A 27,716-nucleotide genomic window follows, 5' to 3' on the forward strand; every position below is an offset into this window, starting at 1 on the left:
TAATTAGTTTTTCACTTATATTAATTTTGAATGCACCCTTGTCTCTTCTTCTTCTTAACAAGGCCGAAGTAAAGCCGAGACTTCATGAGCAAATGATTATTAATGAAGAAAGTAGAAGAGGAAAGACTTGTGTAATGCTGGGAACAAAACTTTATTGATTGTCAAATTATATGGAGAATAGAAAGTGAACTTTGGGTTTACTTACTTTCATCGGCCTCATAACTCTCATTTCCCTTATTTTGTTCTTTAGTCCTCACATTCCATGAGTGATGTTTCTGACAAAGGGGAAAAATTGCTGTTTTCTTGGTCGAATCCACCCAGATAACACTTATTGTTGATTAGTTTATTGACTTTGAAGTGGTAATTTTTTTTACTCCTTGCACCAAATGGCTTTATGCCTTGTCTGGAGCGATTTCCATAAAAAAACAATAAAAAAGTAAAAATAAAAACCTAGGTCTTTTTTTGTTTTACTCTTGTTCACCCCAAACAAAGCATATTGGTACTTGGATGTAAGGGGCTAATATTTGAGACTATGCTTACAAGAGACTATGTAAGGAGATGAGCAAAATGTCTGTTCACATTACATTTAAACTTCTGCATGTCAGTACAGTCATGGGAACAGAAAGCAGGAAGGGAATTCCAAAGTCTAGTAGTTTGAGGAAAGAAACTATCAGAGTAGAAGGCTTTATGGCATCTAGGGATGTCTACAGTGAAGAGGTGGGATTTTGTTGCTAAATAGGTTTGTTGGGGGTATGTATGTCAAGAGGGTACAAATGCAATTACTTATTCAGAGCACATTCAATTAAAATACTTGTAAAACCGGCACAGAAATGCAACATTACAGTGATAGGACAGGGATTGGAGCTTGGCAGATGGTGCGGGACCTATTAGATTGGAAACTCTTTTTGGGACCCTGTTTAAGAGGGAGAGACTAGTGTTTGATGCACTGGCCTAGATGTGGCAACAATACTCCATGCATGGGCAAATGGTTATTTTGTAAAGATACAGGATGTGATAGGTTGTTTTGAATGTTTGAATATTTTATAGTGTTTTTATGACAAAACAAAAAATATTTAACAATTAATTAATGTTATGCAAATTAAGGTTCCCAATAGTTAATAATAATCCTTTATTATTTATTTTAAATTCAGATTTTGTTATACATTTTTTTCTTTCTTTACAGATGTATACTCAGAATGTATCGATACCTCCGGATTATTTTACCTGGCGATCTACTATGACTCCTCAATCTCGGGGGGAAACTGATTGTCCTGAAAGAACAGGTAAGTTTAAATTAAAAAATATTTGGGGGGGACTAGAGATCACCGTTTATCAAGGCACAAGGGCCACTCAATAATAAGGATTAATGAGTGTCAGTAGACACTAAGACATTTTGATTATTGATAATGGTGGGACTTAGGTAGAGTCTGATTATTTAAAAGGACTTACTTTGAAAATGAACATGTTATAGTTAGCTGGGAAGCAGCCCTGTGGTATTGTGTTAGGAAAAAAGTTTGATCATAGAATTTTTGTTTAATTTTAGGCACCGATAGAGAGTAAGGAAAATTATTGACAGTTGTTGTAGCTAAACGAGTACTTGTTGAAATTATAACAAATTTAAAACAATAAAATGTTTATGAGGTTAATTTAAAGGGAAATATCTAAGAGAATAATACTTTTTTAAAGGTTTTCAAAATCTCTTATAGTAACTGTTTGGAAATTTGAAACTGAATATCTGCTAAAACCCTTGAGTTTAGATTATTTGAAAAGTGTGTATAATGTTTAAGTACCCAATTTTGTCTGAAGTTAAAAGGAATGGGCTTAGCCTGACACCATACCTGTCATCCTTCATATCAACATCTTTATAAATATAAACACATTTTCACATTTATTTTTTTATCTCAGAAAACAATTTTTTCCATTAAAAAAAAATATTGTTTTCTTCTTACAAAAAACTATTATTACAAAAAAATTAATGCTTGTAACTTTTCTAACTTGTGTGCTTCATGTATACATAAATGTGTACAATCAACCTACATAAAAAAATTAAAAACAGTAGCAGACAGAAACGTCACTGTTTCGTTGATTGGTCAAGTTCTGAACATCTTGAAACATGTATAAATGTATTTTATTTTATATTAGATTGAATTTTTTATCTATTCTTCACCTTTATCAGTGAAGAATAGAATGCAATGAGCATTAAAGTAAGCCCTTATCTGTTCAGGTTATTAATTTATTGTTTATTTTTATACTAAATCGTTTTTTTTTTTAGTGTATTGTGTGGGAAAGGAGGTGATATTTAAAAAGTTATACAATCTAATATTTTCTTTAAAATTTCCACACTGCTTAAAATTATCTTTTTTTTTTTTTTTTTTTTGTTTGTTGAAAATTCTACAAATTCTTCTTGTAATATTTTGGTTTTGAAAATTTCGAAGAATTTTTATCTATTCTTCACCTTTGAGTGAAGCACAGAATGCAATGAGCCCTTATCTGTTCAGGTTATTAATTAATTGTTTATTTTTATACTAAATCGTTTTTTCTTTTTTTTTTGTATGTGTGGGAAAGGTGATGTTTAAAAAGTTATACAAAGTTAAAAATTTCCACAATGTTTAAAATTGTTTTTTTTTTGTTGTTGTTGAAAATTCTACAAATTTTTTTGTAATATTTTGGTCTTGAAAATTGCGAAGATTTTTAATTAATTAAAATTCTTTTGTTGTTGTAAAATTACACAATTTTTTTTCTTCACACTTTTTTTTTACCAGACCTAATAACAACTAAGACTGCATCCCAGTTTGGTCATCTTAGCAAAAGTGACATCTCTGCTCCATATCCACAATCAAGAAATCTTGTAGAATTGAACGATCAACAGACTTCTAATAACAGACCTCTGCCCCCTGTACCACAATTGAACATCTAAATATATATCATATATGCATACACACACATACACATTATGTAATCGAAACTGTAAATACAAAACACTCAATTCTTTTTTCTGTATTTTATAAATAATATTCATTGTACAAACTTGGACACATTTTAGTCTTATGTTTTCATATTAATCCTCTAAATAATTATTAAAAAAAAACAAAAAAAAAAATGAAAAGTTCAGTTTAATGTTTTATTTCTTTTATAAACGTTTTAATGGAAAAACAAAATGACCGTAAACGAAATGTAAATTTGTATATAAAATTGTTAAGCAAAAAATATATATAAGCTGGTGTCAATATGTTAAATGTATCCATTCAATGTTAATGAACTGTGATATACACTCACTGCAAATGTTTGTGAATTCAAAATGTTTCTATAATGTGAATTCTAATAAAAAATATTTAAACATTTTCACATTTCAAAAAGATTTGGAATTAATTCTTTCAATGTAATGTTTGCATTTATAAATTTGGGAGTTTAAAATGTTCTCAACACAAGGTGAAAATATTTCTTTATGAAAAGAAATCAGAAAAGAAATCATAAACAACAGCAGCATTTTTTTTATATTTATCTGAGAAATTTCTTTCATAGACTCTCATCAATAGTTGATTAAGCAAAAAGAAGAGATAGACAAAGTCAAAATACAGTTAATAGGCATGTAAGCCAATAAAAAAGAAACGAAAAAATGTTAAGATTATTACATATTTTGTTTGTGGTTTTTGTTTACAAATAAAGATACAAACATTAGCAATGACATTAACAAACCATTATAACCCTGGTTAAAGGGTTGCAAGAATAACAGGACATGGGAATAGAGTAGAAAAATATGTTAAGAAGCACATACGAAATTGTAAGTTATTCATCTAGCCAACAAACAAGCTATGTTGGTTTTCTGGATCTGGACATTGTCTTCCGGTATTTATTGTATATGGATCAGTTCATTTGTAGGTAACACAAGTAATTCCTCCTCAAGCTGATTACTCCGAAAGGTATATCAGTATTTCTTTCTCTTTGGGTAGTGCATGAGTGAGTTTGTAACCTTCCTTTTTCTGCCAGAATGTTGTGGTTCTGGTGTGATTTGGGAAGGCTCAATATCAAATGCGTTGTAGACGGTTTCAATAGCCTCTAGATGACTAGTTAAGGTGTCTGGACCACAATGCCAAAACATGACCTCTGCTGTGCCTTCTCCCAATCAATACAAAGGATACATGTCAGTTGCTTTTTAAGTTTCCGCTTATCTTTCATAACCTTAGCTCAACCAATGGTAGTTGGAAAGGAGATGATTGCAATTAAGGACATATTTACACAGCAGTGAGTATAGTTTTACATCTCGGGAATCTTCTTGCTTCAGCATCTGATGCCTTTCTAATGAAATATGGCCTGGGAATAGGTAGGGGTGGGTGGGTAAATGTAGATGCCTTGATAATGGAGAAGCTTTATACTTGCAGGGAAGTTTTATGCTTTTGATTTTCTTTTTACACAAGACAATATTAACTGAAAGAAAAAAAAAAAAAAACTTATAACAAATGTAACACTATCAACACTAGGCACATCACATCAACCTGTTCATGTAAATACATCGACATTCAGACAAATATACACAAATACTGGGATTTAATTTAGTGAATACACAACAGAAACTATGGACATGTCTGTGGAACAGCATCATACAACAAATTCCAAATCTACCAAGAAAGGTAAGATTATTATTATTATTTAATTTTCATTTTATTAACTTTAAAGTACTAAAACAGTATAGACATCTGCCAAGGTTTATATAATATTAGGAACAATGAACCTTAAACACATTACAGGTCTATAAAATTAAAGATATTTTGTGCATTTATATCCAGCCATGGTAACGTTTTTTCATATATATTATTAATGACTTTGTCATCAAACGTCTTCTCTTTAAGGCCAAATAAAGAATATATATGTATATATAAACAAATGATTAATAAAACATGTTAAAAGACATCTTGAAAAAGAGTTAAAAACATATTTAATTTTAAAAAAGGAAGCACAAGATAAGTGGATAGTCCTTAATCCGCGGAGTTTCGAAGAAATACTCTCCTTCTCATTAGAGGGCAGGAATTAGCAAAATGCAGGATCGGATTTTGCATATAAAAGTATTTAATCCTGCATTTTGCTAATTCCTGCCCTCTGATGAGAAGGAGAGTATTTCTTCGAAACTCCGCGGATTAAGGACTATCCACTTATCTTGTGCTTCCTTTTTTAAAATTAAATATGTTTTTAACTCTTTTTCAAGATGTCTTTTAACGTTTTATTAATCATTTGTTCATATTATAAGCTCTATTTCCTTTTCGGTTTTATTGAGCTTTTACATCTGGTTGAGATTACTTTACTTGTAAATATTAACTCTTTAATATTTATAATATATTTTAAGTTTACCATTTTGATTACCTTGGTAAACTTATTGTAATTTTTATTTTATTTTTTATATATATATATATATATATATATATATATATATATAGTTTTTTCTATACTAATAAAAGATTACTAAATACTTATTTTAAAATCTAAAATGGGAAAAGCTCAACAGTTAAATAGATATTTGGATTAATAAAATCCCAAATGAAGCCATTAATATATTAATATAAATATTTTTAAGAAATATTTTTTGCTAATTTTATTTACGTGATTGAGTTATCTTTTTTCTTTTCTGATATTTTATTTCAGATCTTTATCCTTCATGCCTGCCTTTCACACTGGATATGTTAAACAAACTCGTACATCTGCTCCACACACAACTGCAGTTCTGGAATATAATAGATCAGCAACCAAGGAAGGATTATTTACAACAGGGCTACTGGGTTCGGTAACAACAAAAAGAAAACAACTGGAAAAAATGTCACAAAAACAGAATGTCTTCTATGCATTCAGAATCAAAATATCTGTTGATACGGAAATCTAAAAATCGATTATCTGCAAAACAATGCTGATACACAGTTATATAATAGGTAAATTGATTGGTATTGAAAGTGGTGCTATATTTTAGTTAATTTATAACACTGTACAATCATTGTTCATTGCATGTGTAATTCCATCTTTTTATCATGTGATGAATCTTAATGAAGTCAACTTTTAAGTAGATCTATTTAATATTTTATAACATTTTTTTTAACCACATTTTCTCAGATTAGCAACATATCATGGGATGGATGCCCCATGTCGGTTTTAAGAACAAAACTTATTTGCAACTCACAGACTTTAAACACATGACACATATTACAACTCCTAACCCTGTCACAAATAACTAAATGCTTGTTTGTAATCTTTATAAACATAAAAAGAAGAGAAATTTTGTGTATTTTTTCACTATAGGAAACCAAATGATTCAAATTAAAAATTAAAAAGAACTTTTTTTGTCACAAGAAATTTAATAGAATCATTTATTTTGTGTCAATAGTTATTCATCTGATAATCATAGGAAGGGAAGGAAATAGGGATCTGTGTTCACACCAAAAACTAACAGCAAAGTCTTTTTTTGTCCTCAGTCAGTGAAAGAGGAATCCTTCGAGACTGAGGCAATATTTTGTTTCAATTCTGAGTGTCCCATTTTGGGGAGCTGGATTTTCCCCATATTAAAAACTGACCAGGTGTCTAACTCTAACGCAACCAAGATCGAAATGTAGTATCTGTTCTTCAGATACTGCACTTCAATTTATTGTTCTCTGTCAGTGGCGGAGAAATCCTTCATGACAGAGACAATTTTTATTTTTGTTCCTTTTTTCACATCCAAAAAACGACCCTGGTGTCTACCTCCGTCTCGTGGAGAGGCATTGTAAATAGGAACTTATTAAAGGGCTCGAGGGTACGTCAATATTATGAGCTTTTCCTGAAGAGATAATCTGCTATCGTGAATGGACAAAGAAATAGGAACAAAGGCAATATTTCAAAAGGTGTGTACACACACACACACACACAGATAATAAGGAGTACAAATTTGGTTGTTTTGATAAATATGTATATATTGAATCCAAAAGTGCTCACTACTATGATTAGTAGAGCAGTTATATTATTTATGACTTCCATGCATGTCATCGTTTTCTGAACCAAATATTCTAACATAAAAAAAAAAATAATAATTTGAAATACCTGCTATCAAAGTGTAAATATTTTTCAATTGAAAAACACAGTTATCTTATTGGCTGACTTTCAATGAAATAAAATAGCAAATAAGTTATTGCCTCCCAATAGAAAGATATTTCAAACAATTTTTGTATAAAGAATTTAAAGAAAGTAGGAAATATGTAATTAAAAATTACTCTAAACATTCCGACAATGCTGGATATGTTCACTAGATAATATTTTTATACAGTAACGTAAATAAATTCATATAAATTGAACACTAAAAAAAAAAGGTTCCATGCAATTACCAAATATGTTTGGCTGTTGAGAAATCATATAGAATTGTGACTCACAATCAGCTGAGATAGAAAGAAGAAAGTAGTCAAAATAGGATGAATAGATGAAATATACTTTAGTAAGTTAGAAAAACGAGGTTTGAATTTAATTATTACAGTAAAGAATTAATCTCAAAATAAACATGTTGAAGTTATTGTTTTAAAAAAATATTGGATTTTTTTTTCTTGGATTATATATAAGAAACTGTATTTTCCCTAGAATGTGAATTACTTTACACTCGTTTGTGATTAAGTAGGGCAGCCATTACACACACACTAATATTGCTAGGACTAGTGTCTTCCTTCTGTCACATACAAATACACATATTCATATACATGTACATATATTCATGATTGTACACATATACATACACAACTTCTTTCAATATTGCCAGTGAAGTCAGCATCTCCGCATGCATTTCTAAGAGGTTCTTTAATTCAGAAATTACTTCAATTTAAAAAGGTAAGATATATTTTCAATTGTTTTATAATATCTTTTAAAGTAATATCAACATGATACAAATCTTATTCATCATGTTGGTAGTAATTTTTGCTGTTTTCTTATTTCACTGATTTCATGACAGAAAAATATAGGCATTCTATCTCTCATACATGAAATCCTCTTTTGACACAATGTACGTTTACATATATAAATTTTATGTTAAATCAATGCAAATTTATTTTCTTTGTATGTATTCTATCATTTATGCCATGTATAACTGAGAGAGAAATTAAAGTTTATAATTTCTCATCAGATCAATATTTCTTTATTAAAATTTCACAGTAAAAAATGTCTTGATTTCTGTGTATATTTTTTTAAATTAATGTTATGCCGTTTAAGCAAATTAAAAATGAATGAAATATTATAGTTTATTAAAAGTATTTTAGTATCATATTTTTTAAAACCGTATCTGCATATTTTGAAAATGAACTTTTATAATACTCATAATAAAATGTCAAATAATTATATATATATATATATATATATATATATATATATATATATATATATATATATATATATATATATATATATATATATATATATTAAACAATATTTCGGCAAATCTTTTTTTTTAATTTCTTGATATTTATTGTTTTGCGACATGCGATCTGTTCTCAATTTTACTTGTAAAATGAATGATTTCCTGAAATAATACTTGAAAATACGTAACTAATAAAATAAAATAAAATAAATAATAATAATAATAATAATAATAATAATAATAATAATAATAATAATAATAATAATAATAATAACCACTTCATCAATCAAATTTATTTTCAAAATATGCCTTGATATTGTTTTCAAAAATATAATATCAAAAATTACTACGAATAATAATATAATTTTGATCGCTTCTACACTATTAGGACGAAATTTGGAAATCGTAATACTGAATTTCACATGAAAACAATGGTATCTACGTATTCTTCGTAAGATGATTATATCCAAAAATTACGAAAATCGATAAGGTAGAAAATAAAAAATAAAATTTAATGAAAACGATCGTAAGACAGAGGAGAGTTTAAAAAGGGGGGGGGTAATTTTCTGTTTCGATGTAAACAAGATGGCAGCAATTTCCCCCCTGCTACCACGATTAAAGTTGTTTATTTTTAATAATTCAGTAATATTCAGGTATTTCTGACTGCATAATTTGGATGCTACCATTGTAACTTATTAGAATTGACAAAAAAAAAAAAAAAAAAAATCAGTTGAAACCATTGTTTTTTTTTTTTTTTTAAATCTGAAAACTCCATTTATCGACTACAAAATCTCGTTCCAATAGTGTAGAAGCGCCTAATTCTGTGTTTTGATGATATCGTTATAATACATTTAAAGCGAATTTCTCTATTATGAAATATTGAAACATTTCTTTATTCCATAAAATACATCTAAGTGATCAAGTATATAGTTATTGTTGTCTTAAATTCATTATTAACAAACGATGTTCAACTTTCATAATAATATCACATCAATATCGGATTTACAACAATGTAATACTTTCGTAATAATATGATCTGCAAACGTAGTGGTGGTAGTAGTTCCATCACTATTCAGATATTTGGCTTTTCAACGAAAATATAATCTTACCATCTTTTTCTCATAGTAATTAATATTTTTTCATGTGATATTTGTAAAATGATCTTATTTAAGCGATGTTTAATATTACAAAATCATCATGTTTTGGTTATTTGAAATACGTGAATAAGATAAAGAAATAAAAATTCAAGATTAGAGGGAGATAACCCTTACTCTCTGGAAGAAAGCATAGTCAGATCATAAAATAAAATCATACTACTTGTTCAAAGTATAATTTAATATTAAGTTTTAATATATAACGTATTTAGAGTAAAGGAACACTATGTTAACGAATAGGTTGCTATTTAATTAGCTATTAGATTAGTAAATGTATTCCGTATTGTTTAAATCTAAATATATTTTAAAGACATAAAAAGTTTATGTATATATTGTAAGTTTTTGTTTTGTTGATTGTAAAATTCATTCTTAACTTAATTCATATATTAATAAGTATATATCATTAAAACATCTCTCTAATTTAAATATTGACGTATTTGTCCTTTAATTATTTTTTTCAAAAAATACATAAACCTGTAAAGAAGGTATATACAGAGTTTTTAATTACCCAACAAGGAGTACAAATAAACTTGAAATACCTTATTCTGCAGAGTTTTGAAAAATGCAATTCTTCTCATCACAGAAAAGAGGTTTGCAAAACATACAATAACTTTTGCAGGTTAATGTATTAAAAGAAACTACAAATATGAATTTAATCATATTTGCGTAAAAAAGTTAATTAAACAGAGAAAGTTTATCAAGATTCATAATGCTTATGAAAGCAGGAACACAGAAAAAAGATATGGTAAAGATCCATTGAATAAAGGTAAAATCAGGGAAGAAATAGGATAAATCCAAATAAGTCCATTGATAATCCATTCATATATACTATACTAAGAAAAGACTTGGCATCATTTCGTTTTGGAAACAATCGTACAACTAAACACTTATTGATGTTGAATTCTTAAAACGGATAGAAATGAATATGTTATCAATTTGTTTATCTCTTAACTTCTAGGTGTAAAGGTGGTCCATGTGGAATAAATTTTACGTAGTTTTATACAAAGGGGGTAGGAAGGTATAGAAGCGCTTTATGAAAATTCTGATTTTAATGAGATGTTAACCATATCAATTAATAAATATTCTAAAATTTCCAGTTTTAGAGCATTTTGAAGAGTAACTATGGGGTATAATATTGACACAACCTCCCATTTGAAAATATAAATATTTTCAATTTGCATGAAATTTGACACCAATTCAGCAACATTTCTTCATTTCAATTTCTTCATGTGATCTTTTAAACTTGAACCCAAATTTGAGACATTTTCCTAGAATTCAAATTAATTAAATAAATTTTATCCAAATTGAAACAAGAATTCCAGATATAAAATTTAGTAATATATATATATATATATATATATATATATATATGTGTGTGTGTGTGTATATTAATCTGTTTGGGAAATTAAGTTTAATGTTAACTAGCTTTAAATATATATATATATAGAGAGAAATATAATATTTTACGTTAAAAACTTTTTTATAGCAATGAATTTAGTTAGATTATGCAAATTTTTATATTCTGCCTTTAAGGTAGTCAAAAGTTTATTAAAAATCAACAACTATAAAAAGAATGTATGTGGTTTTTATTATACAAAGATTTTATCTATATTTTTTTGTTATTTCAGATATTTACCTTCTAATCAAATCCTAAGAAGCCATGTTCTTATTAGCATGCTTCTTGTTGAGTATTTTTTCGACCTGTTTAAGTGTGGATCTCACCTACAGAATAGAAGAAGGAAAAAGCCTACATACGTTCGTTGGAGACATTGCTGCAGATTCCAGTATCATTCACAGTGTACCATACCATGACCAAAAACACATCAGATTCAGCCAATTACAAGATATAACTGAAGGACCTTTGTTGTTCAAAGTCTCTCAGAAAACTGGTAAAATCTTTACCACTGTGACTCTTGATGCTGAAGAATTGTGTAAATATAACAAAGAATGTTTTCAAATTGTGGATGTAGCTGTTCAAAAAGCAGCTTCTACCATTAAAATATTAGAAATCAAAGTAAATATAATTGATATTAATGATCATCAACCTGAATTTCCAAATAAACAAATTGATATTGATTTTGGTGAAGGTGATCGAATTGGGATGAAAAAATCAATTCCTAATGCCATTGATAAAGATATTGGAACAGTTAATTCCAAGATTTCCTATGAATTGAAAAAATACAAAGATGAACCATTTTTATTAGATGTATCAAATAACGTTGATGGGACTTCTAAACTTGAAATAATATTAGAAAAAATGCTCGACAGAGAAACAAAAGATTCTTACCTGATCCAGGTGGTTGCCAAAGATGGTGGATCTCCCCCAAAAGAAAGCACATTACATGTTCATATTACAATCACAGATGTTAATGATAATGCTCCCGTTTTTTCTAACAAAGTCTATAATGTTTCCATCAAGAATGAACCAAGTGAAACATTACCAATTCTTGTTTTATCTGCAAAAGATTTGGATTTAGACAAAAATGGAAAAGTCAGTTACCATTTTAGTTCCAAAACATCAGAAATGGCCAAATCCCATTTTAGATTAAGTAAAGATGATGGGAAAATATTCTTACTCAAAGAATTCACACATGGTTTGGAAAGGGAACATAAATTATATGTTAAAGCCATGGATGAAGGAACTCCTTCTCTCAGTTCAATTGCAATGGTTTTAATCAATATGATTGATCAACAAAATAATGCTCCCATTATAAAAATAAACTTTGCCTCTCCATCAAAGACAAAAACAGTGGAAATTTCTGAAGAGAACAAAGCTGGCAGTTTCATTGCTTATGTGAAAGTAATAGACAATGATGAAGGACAAAATGGAGATGTCACTTGTCATCTTCATCACGATAAATTTCAGCTTCAGAATTTAGGTACAAAGAAATATGAAGTGACACTGAAAAATCCTCTTGACAGAGAGAAAGAAGAGCACCATGATGTTGTGATCAGTTGTCAAGATAAAGGCTCTCCTCCTCTTCATAGTAACAGCAAATTCTCCATTCAAGTGATGGACATCAATGATGTAAGGCCACAATTTACAAAAGACACATTTAAATTCTTCATTGATGAGAATCAAAACTCGAGAATTACTCTTGGCTACATCAATGCCACTGATCCAGATTTCGGAGATGGAGGAAAACTCACATATTCTATAATCACCAAAAACAACAAACACTTTTTACCTTTCAAAATAACCACAAATGGATTACTATCAGCAATTATGTCTCTTGATCATGAGTTTCAACATACTTATCACTTCAAGGTGTTTGTGAAAGACAATGGAACACCATCTCTCAATAACACAGTCAATGTGATTGTTGAGGTCACTGATAAAAATGATAATGCTCCATATTTTACATTTCCCAGTGTTAAACCTTACAATCTACATGTCACATATTACCCTGATGCCAGAAACAAGAACATCACACAGATAAAGGCAGCCGACAGTGATAGTCAAGAGAATGCATTTCTAAAATATCAAATAATCAGAGGCAATGACAAACAGATGTTCGCCATCAACCAGTACACTGGTTTCTTAGCTTTCAATAGACAACTCAGCCAACAAAATGCTGGCTCCTATCAGCTTGACATTCTTGTCAAAGATAGTGGTAGGCCAGTTCTATCAGCAACAACTACTCTCTTTTTAACACTCACTATCAGCAACAACACATCAGAAATGTTAAATGTTGTTCAGCTTCACACTGAAGAGAAGGTGCATCTTAATCTCGTCATTATTATTACAGTCATAGCAGTCACAATAGCTGTCTTCATTACAGCTTCATTATCAATCTGCATCATTCGATGTAATGGTCAGTCAAATGTGGCCTATGCCCAAGCACTTGATCCTTCAAAAAGACATGTTGATGAACAAAGACAACTCATTGCTTCTTCTTACCCAGAAAACACTTGGCCTCATCCTGTTCAGCACAATGCACCAGATCATACTGTACCCATAACAGGAGTTCAATCAAAATCACAAGGACCATTAGGCGTTAAACCACAGGTAATTATCGTTTTGTTTATTTTTTTTTTTTAATCATTTAAATTTTTTAATTTCTATAAATAATTGGGAGATTTTATAAATTCTAAACATCGTAATATATTTTTGTATTGCTCTCTTTGATTCAAATATCCTTATTATAAACATGCTTTTATGTCTGTATGGTTGTTGCTAAAATAGATCACCATTTAATTATGTATTTATTCTTGTACAATGCCATGTTTCTTTTAAATAATTTCTTAAGATTTTGTTACAAAACTGCTATTATGATAAAAACAATAAATATTTAATAATTTTAACAATAAATATTTAATAATTTTACGAAAAGGAGTAATAATGATATATATATTTAAATAGTAACCTGAAAAGTGAAATATTTCTAGGAAATTCTTGCTCATTGTTTTACTTAAACATAGGAGTTATATTTCGTCTAATTGTTGTAGATTATATAATTTGTTATGCTGTTGAAGTTTGGTCGAATTTATTATATTCAGTAATATATAATGCCATGTTCATTTTAAATAATATCCTAAGATTTTCTTACAAAACTGCTATTATGATAAAGACAATAAATATTGAATAATTTTACAGAAGGAGTAATTATAATATATGTAAATGATAAACTCAAAAGTGAAATATTTCAAGGAAATTCTTGCTCACCCTTTCATTCAAACAGTTGATTAATCCGTTATGCTGAGTTGAGGTTTGATTGAATTGTATTCAATAACACACCAATACTGTAGAGAAATATATTAACCCACAATTTCCCATCAGCTATGAATAATAATAGCAACTTGTATTTTACTAATCATATACAATGTGTTTTGGCATTAAATAACTCCAAAAGTGTTGATATTCTGTAAAAGAGATGAAATTTGGTTTGGTTGAGATTGGCATTGAAATTTGTAAAATACACAATGTTGAGAAAATATTTGAGAAAATGGAACAAGATTTATTTTTTAAAAATATTTGTAAATAAAGTTTTGTCTGTTTTATTAAAAGAAAAGTAGAATAGCAGATTTATTTAATCATTAAGCTAAGTTGTTTTTTTTAAGATATTTGAACAGCAGTCTAGCATCATCCTCCATGATAACATTAGATTTCACATTAAAAAAAGAACAAAACAAGTATCTTCTAGAAAAATATGCCTAAAAAATTATGCATCACTCATCATATTCCCTGAACTTCACACCAACTGATTAGCATTACCAGAAGAGTGAATAAAAATATAATGAACAGACAAATCATTCAAATCTGCAGTTGTTTTTTTTTTGTTGTTTTTAATCAATCCTCAAGAAAACGTTACTACTTGTAGTTAATTTTACCTGTAGTCAAGAAAACTTTGTTTTAGTTTGTTTTTTACAGTTGAGAAGTAAAAAATGTTATTTTCATTTGAGAAAAAAAGTTTATAAAGTGTTCTGAATGTTGTGTAGTGAGTAAGAGAAAATTCTTGTTTGAATGAAAAGTTAATCTTGGAAGCATAACTTGTTGCGATTAGCTTAATCTGATAGTGTTTAGTGATGCATAGCACTTCGACATCAATATACAAAGCTGCAGAGATCTATTGTTGTCGAAGAAATAGAAATAATCTGTGGTTTTTATAGACTAAAATCAGCTCCAAAAAACAGTTCGTTTGAATTGATGTAAAGTCGTATTTTTATTGGCTAAACAATTTTTTTTCTACCAATAATGCTGTGAGTTTAACTGATTTATGGTATCAGTATCTGTTGTATTTTTAGCATTGATGAAATATATTGTTAAAATGAATGCACAATGAATAGATTTTGTTTATTAATTTTTACTGTGAGAACATTATTATTTACCTTTTTTTTTTACTATTGTCCTAATCAACACCGATATTTATACTATGTTTTGACCAAAGTACATTAAAACATTCATCAAACGGTTCATTTATATAAGTTTGTTTTTTTTCATTTTGAAATACAATATATATTAATCATTAATTCATTTTGATGTTTTAGATACGTATCATCAGTTTATCAGATTATTGATGCACTGATATATTGAAAATTTATTTTGAAATTCAGAAACAAATCTACAGAGTGTAACATCATCACTTTATAAAAATGTTAATGTTATGTTCTACAAAAATGCTGAAGTCACACTCTGTGTTCCTGAATTTAAAAATAAGCGTTTGATGAATTTAATTATGCAAGAAACCTTTAATAAATGTAGATAATATATATTTCACGGTTTTTACCAACCATTTTCTCTTTCTTCATACCACAAAAAATATTTGTCAGCTACATACATGTAAATGAATAAAGCAAACATTTTAATTTATTAATTTGTTGTAACAATTTTAATATTTGTAAAATAAATGTCCTTTTCATATCATAAAAATAATCTAATATATAAACGGCTATATGTCTGTCTGTCGGTCTATCTCCATATTTTCAAACTCTATCTCCTCCGAAACTAAAAGTTGCAGAGCAGCGCCAGGGGTCTCAAATGATCGGATTTTTTATGGGCTGTTCTTTTGAGTCTTTAGCCGATTAAAATTGTTTTTAAGGAGTCAAAAATGGGTCACAATTAAATCATAAAATATTTTGTACATTCATCTTAGTTTATTTTTAATTTTAAATCAATTTATATGCATGTCACGTTGGTACAGCCAATATGTCACCAATTTTGAATGCTACAGTTTTGGTTTAAATTCTAGTTGATGGCACCTAAATACTTTTTTTTTTACTTTTAAAATCACGACTCTATGATAATATATATATGAAATCTGGACAAATTAAAATATCATATTTAAGCATATTTTACGGCCAGACAAAGCTGGTGTATTAATGTATAAAACAAATTTAACATTCTATTTATGATAACTTATTCGATTTGGGAACAATTTATTTTAAAATTGATTCTACTTTAATTTTAATTTTTGGCATTCAACAACACCAGATATTTGCAATTACTTTTTTTTGCATTTCATATTTGATGCTGTTTTTAAAATGGATATAGTAGGTGATAATGTTCATACAAACCAATGTACACTCATATGCAGAGGAGAAAAAACATTATTATACATAAATAAAATATACATCTGAAAGCAGGAAGGCTCGTTGGTAGAAACATATATATATGTGTGTGTGTGTATATGATGAAAATGGATTGTTGTTTATTTTTTATTTTTTTCATGGATAGATGTACACTCAGAATGTATCGATTCCTCCTGATTATTTTACGTGGAGATCAGCTGCACCATTGCACAATGAAGGAGAACATCAATGGAGAGAAGAAGACAAAGTTCGCAGACCGGAAGAGACAGGTAAGCCAATAAATTTGTTAAATTTTAGAAAGGCTGTGAATTAAGAGAAACAGGAAAAGTTTTCTGAAGACCAAAGTGATGAAACAAAGAGGCATGCTATAATAACATCTGTTTGATGTGGGATTTGAAAGCAATGATGTTGTACATGTGTGTAAAGAATTGAAAGAAAGAGTTTATTACATACCTTTTGGTTTGGGTTAATTTGTAAGAAGTAATAGAGATGATGCTGTATGTATTTGTATGAAGAATGGATATGATGTCCGTTCGATAGGATGGGAAGATACCAAGCTCCTTAGGAAGTGTGAATCTTTATATTTTGTCATGTCAAAATAACCTGCTGAAAGAGGGCAATGACGAATGAACGTCTGTTCAATTCGAGCGTGAAAGAGAGAGAGAGAGAAGAAAAGTATAGGATATTCAAACTTGTGCATATCTTCACAATAAGATGTGCTACAGATCTTTTTTTTAGGTAACATTCATGAAAGATGTATCATTAAATTTAATATTACAGTAAAATCATACTGAATTATTTATAAAGTCCTTATAATATCTGTAAAAGATTTGATAAATAAACAATTTTTTTATGTAAATCATGGCATATCATGCACCTTTACATTTATTGTTTCGTTGAGCTTGTGATTCATCTTCTCTACAATGCACACTCTACATAGAACAGATCCATGTATGCAGGTTATTTGATAAGTCAAACTATCATCATCATTATGTGTAGGAAACACCACATCATGTATTCACAAATTCTAAATGGAAAGTTGATTGAGTATAACTCAAACTCTAAAGCAGTATTAATCTAATGGTTTTAGTTTCTACCTATCATGGTATCCCAACGATCTGTTGACTTTTTAAAAGATGTGACCTTCTCCTCACCGAAAATCTATATTTTAATAAATAATGGGTATGAACTTTTAAAATAGCTAATAAAATCAGGTTACTTTTAGTAAATTCTATTAAAATATTTTCTTTTGATTAAGATTTTATTGAAAATATAATTTCATTACCATGTTCAATTTCTTTTTAATATTAACAAAAAATAAATCTCGTAATTCTTTATAGCTTATTAGCATAAGTCATAAAGTTTACAATATTTTTTTTTTTAATTAATGCTTATAACTTTGGTCATGTTTTTTAGCTATTCTAAATTTCTCATTTCAGATCTTCTGTCTTCCAAGTCTTCATCACACATTGGCCAGTTCAGCAAAAGCGACATTTCTATTCCATTCCCTCAATCCAGAAACCTTGTAGAAATGAATAACCAACCAATGTCACAAACAAGGCCACTTCCAGCGGTGCCACACTTTAAATAGGAAAGCATCCTTTGTACATAGCATTAATAACAACAAAACAAGACAAAAAAAAAAATAATTTTGGATTTGTAACTAAAAAAAGATTAGAATTTATTAATCGTTATGCAACTTCAAACACTTTATGGTCTGACAAGTGTGAAAAAACATTTTATAGTTTTTACGGAAGAGTTATTTGAAGGGGAGAGAACTCATCTCTTAATACTACAGAAATTTGTGACGTACTTTCACTTGTTGTCATAGTTTTGGAAATACATTTTGTCTCTTGTGTTAATAAAAATATTACTTTCCTTTTATAAAACATACACACTTTGCAATAAAAACAGGATGAATAAATTTAAACTTTTAAGCACTTAACTTTAAGTAAAATGGAGAGGGAATAATTGTTTTTAATAGTCTTTCTGAAAGAGTTCCGAAAAAGGGTAGATAACTCATTTCTTTATACTAAGAAGTTAGTGAACGATCTATTTATTTACCAAGGTTATAAAACAATGATAAAAATTGTCATTGAAATTTATTTTAAATACTTAGTTTAACAATAATTAAAAAATAGCAACAACAATTTTTTTCATTTCTCTATTATTATTATTATTATTATTATTATTATTATTATTATTATTATTATTATTATTATTATTATTCAGAATCAGTTACCCAATTAATAAAATAATTAAAAAAATAAATTTGTATAGAAACTGTTGAAAACTATTCAATATTATTAAAAAAAATTTTTTAAATATAAATATTGAACATTTTTCTCTTTATCAATAGGATATGTTTCCATTATTACTTAAGCTTTTTTGTTTGAATAAAATACTGTCATAATTGCAATCAATTATTTTATTATTTGCTTATTAGTAAATCACTAAAAAGTTATAGTAAATATTCACCATTTCTACTGAACTATGTGATGAAATGAACAGTGGATAGAAAGAAGAAAGTAGCTTGTTGAAGATGAAAACTTTTTACAAATGCATTCTGGGAGGAAAAGTTCACTTTTTTTCTAAATTAATTTTATCTTTTATTTTGTCTAAATATTACATTTTATTAAAAAAAATCTACAAAAAAAAAAATTTATAATTATTTATTTAAAAAGTTTATGCCTCACTAAAGACGTGTGGAAGCCATTACACACATATAATACTTAATAGGACTGCTAGCTTTTCTTGCACAACACACTTACATATTCTTTGACGTTTTCCTCTTGGCAGACAATAGCAGCAGTTTCAGTTCATACGTAATTTTCATGAAAATAATAGCCACAAGTAAAATAAAAAACAAAAAGGTAAGAGGATTTAAAAAAAAACTTTTTTCTACTTTTTAACAAATCATTTAAAGTTAAAAAACAAAACAAAAAAAAGTATGACTGACGTTTATTTTATCTCTTTAACTCCTTTTCCTTTTATTATTTTTTATTTGGTATAACTGTTTTATTTTTTCACAGCATTTTAATAATATTTATCTTTTAAAACATTCAGAAAGTACAAAAAAAAGTTTATCTAAGCAAATAGAAACAGAAACGCTATTTATTGACATCGGTTTTTCTTCATTTTATATTCTTCATCCGTTTCATTTATAATAATTAATTTTGTGTGTTCACCCCCACCCCCAACCCACCCACTAAAACTCTTGTACAATTTCTTTTAATCTTCGGATTAGTGTGACTAATCATCAAATGTTCAGATTATATATTTTTTAATCGCTTATTCAATTGTTAAGTGTGTGTGTATGGGGGGGGAGCAGTTTACTTTGTAAACATTTCATTTAGCTAAAAACGGCTGGTCCACAAATCAAATAAGGTAAGTGCCAATTTACATTAAACTTAGCATAAAAACCTTTGCTAAAAATACATTTTTAAAAAATTATTTGTTTTATAATCTGAAAATTTGGTGCTTTATCGATAGTAACCTAAAGATTTGTTTCAAAATGTCCTGTTTATATCCATAAAAAATGTATAACGATCCCCTTAAATAAATCTGTCTTGCATTATAATTGAGTCCCTATTTATTTGCCTATCCATCAGGGTACAATTAGATACAAGGTTGGTTTTTAATATGAGGAAGATTCAACTTTCCCCCCAAAAGGGGTACCCTGGATTAGGAAAAAATTAAATTGCCTCAGTCTAGAAGGATTTCTCATTAACTGGCCGGAGAGAAAAGATGAAGTGTAGTATCAGAACAGATATCAGGTGTTAATGTAAGCCAAACAGCTTCATAGATTTTAAAATTGTTAAACCTGGTAGTATTCTCATTCATTTAAAAAATTTTTTTAGAAAACAAATAATCGAATTTAATAAAATGTAGTAAAACATAAACCACATTGTTAAACATGTATAAATTTTAGTAAAGTACATTCATAAGTTCAGTAAATAAATTTTAATAAAGTACATTCATAAGTTCAGTAAATAAATTTTAATAAAATATATTCAGTAAAAGAATATGAAGAAAATTAGTTTTAAAACTTAAATCAATAAAACAAATAATAAATGTCGACGGACCTGAATCACCCCCCCCCCTTCATAATTTTTATAGTATTTTTTAGTATGTCGTATGGTTTTCAAGGTTGGGGGTGTTTATTCCAAAAGCCATTCTTAATATGAGGAGGTTGGGTTTGCTTTTTCCTTTGACGTTAATGCTTGAGATATGAAAACATGCTTGCTGCAAGGCTAAAAATTAAAACATGAACCCATAGCTGACGTTTATTAATTTACGCATGCATATTTGTACTGTCGTCGCTCGACCTTCACCTGACAAATTCCATTTTTTAAATTTTCACACTTACACCAATTTTCCCCAGCTAAAACCCAAATATAAAGTTTCGCATGGGTTTGAATACCCTATATATTATGTTTCATGTCTGTAGACCAAAAACTGGCAGGAGTTTGGTAGGCACAATTTTTTAAACAAATATATACACATACATAAATATATATAGAAAAAGCTTTGTGTTTACTATAACCTTTTTACGCAAATATTACACAAGTATAAATCATGTAGAATATCTGCATGAATATAATTGCATGTAATAATATACTAAAGACGATCATCCCTTGAGAAAACCGAAAAAACTAATATGGAATTAATTAAAATGAGTGTTTAAGAGAATATACAATTTAGTTAGATCTTTTGGATATGAATGCAATTCCATGACCCATATGTATAACAAAGTTGTATTTTCTTTTTAAATAAATAGAAAAAAGGGTTTTGAATATGAATATCAATAAACAAAAATCCCAATTATATATAGTCATTCCCATATAGTACTGTTTCGCTGTATCACAGCTCATCAGTGCGGCTAGACAGGCAATTACCTCAAGCCAGGATCAAAACTGGACTGCCTGTACGACAGTCAAGACTTCAAACCATTACACTAATTGTACGCAAACAATATATATACTTGCAGGCTGCCCAGTGTTGTACAGTCGTAAGATATGCTTAAATATATTCTAATGTATACAAATTTTGTATTTATTATTATAGAACTTTCTTCCAGGCCACCAGCAATTACCACAAGAATTTAAGGAAATTTAGAACTTATAAACTTGTGTCGCCTACTGTTCACAGAAAATGAATGAACAGTATTCGAAGACAAAAAGGGTGAAAGGAAATTCAATATCCATAAAACAATCATGAGAGTATTCGATGACAAGTAGTCGGAATGATTAAGTTGTAAAAAAAAAAAATACCAACTGCAGAATACTGGTTAAAATTGGGGGGTGGGGGCGGGGGTGATTCTCGTTCAGGTCCACCTAAATGTTTTTATGTGGATATATTTGCTGGCTATTATAAAGATGTAAAATAATTATGGTAAAAAAAGCAAAAAAAAAAAGTCTTCCACATAATCAATTAATAATTTGAACTCGGAGGATGCATATATTTCTTCATTATTATGATAGATGTAAAATAATCATAGGAAATGTTTTTAAAAAATGGTCTTTTAGATGATGGTTGTATAATGTGAATTTTAAAAACAGATTTAGATCTGAGGAAAAAGAAATTGGGATAGTATAAGGGTATTTTGACAGTATGACCACATTGATAAACAGTTGAGGTGGCATGGTCAGTTGGCAGTGATATGCCAAGAAAAAACATGGTAGGATGTGATAAGAATGAATTAAAAATAAAAATAAAGACCTCTCCAAAGATAGGTTAGTTTAGAATTGAATTTCTAGTACTTGTGCAGATTTTGAATTGGACGTATGTAAGCGTATGCTTGGCTTTGACTGGAACATGACGTCAACTATTCAAGTTTGCCTGTAATCTGACGTAAGATGCTGATCAGCCAATCACAATGCATGGCAATGAGCAGACGACTTTTGGATACATAATGGAAGAAAAGAAACAAAACAAAAAAAAACAAACAATATGTTACATGGAAAGCATGAATTTATCAATGTTAGACAAAAAAAAAAAAAAACTGCAGAAGCCCAAAGAAGTAGTTATTTATTTTTTTTTTTTTGTCAAAATAAGAAATTAATCAAATCCCAACAAGAATTGCATTACATGTGGCATTAGCTGTATCATTGCAGAGAGAGAGACTCTATAAGCGAGGATGTGGCTGGACGTGTACAAACCTTTTCTTTAAATTTTCTTGACAAAAAACAGAAAAATATTGAAAAAAAAAAAAAGACATTTGAAAATAAAAAAATTTGCTTCTTTGAACCTTTGTTTGTTTCAAAGACCAAAAAAAAAAAAAAAAAATTAAAATGCATAATTTGTTTTGAAAGAAAAAGCTTTTGTTTGCTAAACATTATCTAAAAAAAAAAAAACGGTTATACCCTGCTGCATAAAAATATGTTTGTCTTGAAACATTAAATGAATAATAAAACAAAATTATAATAAGTCGTTGTTTTTTTTTAAATTTTTATTTCCATTTTTTGTACTATTTTTGTTTCATACTGTTAAGATTTGATCATCAGCGAAGTGGAAGATAATGGACGTCACATTCTGAGCAAAGCTGAGCGGGCACTTGGGTACATCTGCTTAAAAATCTGCACAAGTACCAAATTTCTAAAAGCCATTCAACAAATGTCAGCATGTAAAGTGAATGTTAAACCGATTATTATTATTATGATGATGGTGGGTTATTGTCTCTTTATGTTTGTTAATATCTTGTTTCTGATTCAGTCTTTGTTTCAACTCACCTAGTACTCATATGATGATAAAAAAGATTTGTCATTAAAATGATTAAATAAATCTTGTCTGATATTTCTTTCTTTTTATTTTACAGTTACATGAAACAACTCTCAATGGATCTCTTAACTGATCTGAAAAAGATATTTTACTACATGAAGATCATGCATGTCTTGATATCTATCTTTCCAAAGGGTCTGTGCACAGACATAACTTACACTGTGGACGAAGGGAAACATCCTGGCACTTACATTGGAGATATTGCTGCAGATTTGCAGATCGCAAAATATTATGAAGACCCGAGTAAAATTACATTTAATCAATTACAACAATTAACAGGGAATTCCCAATTATTTCGAATATCAAAAAAGACTGGGAAATTATATACAATGGAAACACTGGATGCAGAGGTCATGTGTCAAATAAATGAAGAATGTTTTGAAATGTTGGATGTTGCTGTCCAAAAAGGAACATCGACCATTAAGATATTGGAAGTGAAAATCATAATCCAGGATGTTAACGATCATCAACCTGAGTTCCCAGTAAAAGAAGTTAACATAAATTTTGATGAAGATGATGCTATTGGAACGAGAAAACCTATTCCAAATGCCATAGATGAAGATGTTGGACTTATTAATTCTCAAATATCTTATGAACTAAAACATTATAAAGATAAACCTTTTAAACTGCTTGTATCTAAAAAAGTAGATGGCAACGTTAAGCTTGAAATTAGTTTAAAAGAAAGACTAGATAGAGAGAAAAAGACATCTTACCTGATCCAAATAGTTGCCAAAGATGGAGGCTCTCCAATGAAGCAAACTACTTTAAATGTTCATATATCAGTGATTGATGTAAATGACAATGCACCAATATTTTCCGAAAAGTTATACAATGTAACTATCAATAAAGAACCAAGTAAGAAGATACCCATTATTATAATGGCAGCAACAGACTTAGATTCTGGTCGCAATGGAAAAGTCTCTTACAGTTTTAGTTCTAAAACTGCAGAGGATGTGAAAAAGATGTTAAGATTAGATAAACATACTGGGGAAGTATTTTTACAAAATTATCCAGAGTCAAGACAAAAGCTAATGCATAAACTTTATGTGGAAGCAGTGGATGGTGGTAATCCTCCTTTGAGTTCAATTGCTATGGTTCTTATTAATGTAATCGACCAGCAGAATAATCCACCAGTAATAAAAATCAATTTTGCTTCAACATCAAAAGAGAATACAGTTGATATTTCTGAAGACATCAAAGTCGGAAGTTTCATTGCTTATATGAAAGTTCTTGACCATGATCATGGGCCAAATGGTGACGTCGAATGCCATCTTCACCATGACAAATTTCAAATCCAAAGCATGGGAAATAAAAAGTATGAAGTAACTTTAAAGAATCCAGTAGACCGAGAAACAGAAGATCATCATGATGTTATGATCAGTTGTCAAGATAAAGGCTCTCCTCCTCTTCATAGTAACAGCAAGTTCGCTTTAAAAGTCATAGACATCAATGATGTAAGGCCAGAATTTACAAAAGATACATTTAAATTCTTCATTGATGAGAATCAAAACTCGAGAATTACTCTTGGCTACATCAATGCCACTGATCCAGACTTGGGAGATGGAGGAAAACTCACATATTCTCTCATCACCAATAACAACAAACACTTCTTACCTTTCAAAATAACCACAAATGGATTACTATCAGCAATTATGTCTCTTGATCATGAGTTTCAACATACTTATCACTTCAAGGTGTTTGTGAAAGATAATGGAACACCATCTCTCAATAACACAGTCAATGTGATTGTTGAGGTCACTGATAAAAATGATAATGCTCCATATTTTACATTTCCTAGTGTTAAACCTTACAATCTACATGTCACATATTACCCTGATGCCAGAAACAAGAACATCACACAGATAAAGGCAGCCGACAGTGATAGTCAAGAGAATGCATTTCTAAAATATCAAATAATCAGAGGCAATGACAAACAGATGTTCACCATCAACCAGTACACTGGTTTCTTAGCTTTCAATAGACAACTCAGCCAACAAAATGCTGGCTCCTATCAGCTTGACATTCTTGTCAAAGATAGTGGTAGGCCAGTTTTATCAGCAACAACTACTCTCTTTTTAACACTCACTATCAGCAACAACACATCAGAAATGTTAAATGTTGTTCAGCTTCACACTGAAGAGAAGGTGCATCTTAATCTCGTCATTATTATTACAGTCATAGCAGTCACAATAGCTGTCTTCATTACGGCTTCATTATCAATCTGCATAATTCGATGTAATAGTCAGTCAAATGTGGCCTATGCCCAAGCACTTGATCCTTCAAAAAGACATGTTGATGAACAAGGACAATGCATTACTTCTTTTTATCCAGAAAATTCTTGGCCTCATTCTGATACAACTGATTTAACTCTATCCTGGAATAAATCTGTAAATGGATTAAAGCCGAATTATCCAAAACTGAAGACACAAGTAAATTCAGATGTATCATCACTGGTAAGTGGAAAATATTTAAAAATTGTAAACTAAGAACCATTTATAGATATAGCACCCCAGTTATTCTTGCAGTTTAAAGGAATGAATTTAGCATACCATCTTATCTGACATTATTTATGTTTGTGAAGGTGTGGCATGAAATAACACATAAAACTTATTTTCAAATTGGGTTGGTTTTCAAAATACTTCATATGTAGTTGTTACAAAAAATATATTCATTTCTCACAAAAATGAATATACTGTGTCGATTTAATAAAAATGAATTTAAATTAATTACAAATGAAAAAGAGAAATATAACTAAGGCAATCTAGTAATTTTTCATGCTTCACAACCATAAATATATTGAGAAAATTTTTTTTTTTAATCATATTTCTTTATTTAGAAACATCAGATACAATGTCACATACTAAATTTAGTGTTCCAAATATAGTATGTGGTACCAAATGAATTTGTTTCAATTTTGAATTGCAAAGTACTTTATTTTTGTTTTTATAAAGCAATTCATAAATGTATATTAGCATTTTAGATATTAATATATTCTCCAATCATAAAACAGGCAGTGCACTTTGGAGTGGGGGAAAAGGAGCGATTTTGTCCCCAGTGCATGATTCTTAGGGGTACAAACAATTTAAGTTGCAAATCGTCTTTTCACTTTACAAATTTTTGTGCTTGAAAGCATTCTTTTCAGTTTTGAATAAACTTAAATTCAATAAAACGAGATGCATTTTGTTTTAATTAGATCAATTAAAAAAAAAATGCATTTTGAATGATGGTAATGGTTTCAGTACTTGTGAAATAGACTCATTTATTGGTTAGGGGTGTAATTAGTCCTCGCACAAAAGAGCAGGACACAAAATGTTTTAAATAATCGAATAACAATAACAAAGACTTTCGCTGGCGAGGACTACTGTTGACCATAACCAGTTATACAGTCCTTTTGAAATTTTCATCTCTATTTTTCTCGTTATGTACTGGATATTTGTGAATGAAACCTATATGAAATATGTTCCTCATTAAATTTGAAAGATTTTCTATTCTGAAAGAAGTTTTAAAAAATTTAATCTAAAAAAGTTATTTTTAAAGTTTTTGTTAAAAAAATTCCTATTTTCTCATTATTCAGATCTGTATTACAAAGAGGGAGTTACAAAAAATAAGTTCTGGTGTGAGGAGAAATACAAACTGAAACAGAGAGAATATTCAGACCTGTAATAATACAAAGAGGGGGTTGCAAAAATGAGTTGTGGTGTGAGGAGAAATACAAACTGAAATAGAAAGAAGGAGAGTTTTAAAATATAATCTTAAAAAGATAAGATACATGATAGAAAAGCATTTCATCCAATGCATGAAAATTGTTAAACAAAATGTTTTACTATAGGCTTTAAAAAATAAAAGTACAAGATTCAATTTGAAATTTATTTATCTTCAAAGTGCACTTTTATAAATTTTACAAAGTAAGGTATAAACGTTTAATTTAAATTGAATCAAAAAATTACCTTGGATTTATTTTATATAATGTACATTTTGTTGTAATTTAAAAACATTATCTTTCATCTAGCAATTAATGATATAGATATAAAATTTTCAATGATTTTTTTTTTTAAAAGTGCATCCCCCACTTTATATCACAATAAGTACAGCATGTAGTAAGAACAGATCAGAAGCACGAGCATGTGGTTATGAAATTTTACCCCATCCTCCTTACTCTTCTGACCTTGCACCCTCTGACTTTCACCTCTTCCCAGCCATGAAGTTGTTTTTGAAAGGAAAGCGTTTCCCAGATGATGCAGCCTTGATTTTTGAAGTCACGTTGTGGTTGGAGGACCAACCTGGGGTGTTCTACAAAAACGGTCTCCAGAGCTGCATCAAATGATGGGAGAAATGCATAACTGTGGGTGGTTCCTATGTAGAGAAAAACTAATAACTGTGCCAAGTTTTGTTGCTCTACTGCTATG

The 27,716-nt window shown here is 29.1% G+C and overlaps 1 protein-coding gene and 1 long non-coding RNA gene across 2 annotated transcripts in view; both read left to right on the forward strand.

Annotated features, from left to right (window-relative positions):
* The window catches only part of LOC145242755 (protocadherin Fat 4-like), a 52,947-nt gene that overhangs the window by 6,975 nt on the left and 18,256 nt on the right, over positions 1–27,716 (forward strand). Inside the window, exons 3-8 of the mRNA XM_080105896.1 lie at positions 1,184–1,283; positions 2,763–2,912; positions 11,160–13,510; positions 16,676–16,799; positions 23,024–23,160; positions 23,325–25,763. Coding sequence (XP_079962022.1) covers positions 1,184–1,283; positions 2,763–2,912; positions 11,160–13,510; positions 16,676–16,799; positions 23,024–23,160; positions 23,325–25,763 — 5,301 coding nt within the window. The remainder of the gene's footprint in view (positions 1–1,183; positions 1,284–2,762; positions 2,913–11,159; positions 13,511–16,675; positions 16,800–23,023; positions 23,161–23,324; positions 25,764–27,716) is intronic.
* On the forward strand, positions 4,195–7,037 carry LOC145242966 (uncharacterized). The gene is made up of 2 exons (XR_013862824.1): positions 4,195–4,628; positions 5,635–7,037. It is a non-coding gene; the product is annotated as an uncharacterized LOC145242966 (long non-coding RNA).

The sequence above is a fragment of the Euprymna scolopes genome, chromosome 21 (genome assembly GCF_053919585.1).
Source record: "Euprymna scolopes isolate OS-2025 chromosome 21, ASM5391958v1, whole genome shotgun sequence".
In the NCBI taxonomy this organism is placed as follows: Eukaryota; Metazoa; Mollusca; class Cephalopoda; order Sepiida; family Sepiolidae; genus Euprymna; species Euprymna scolopes.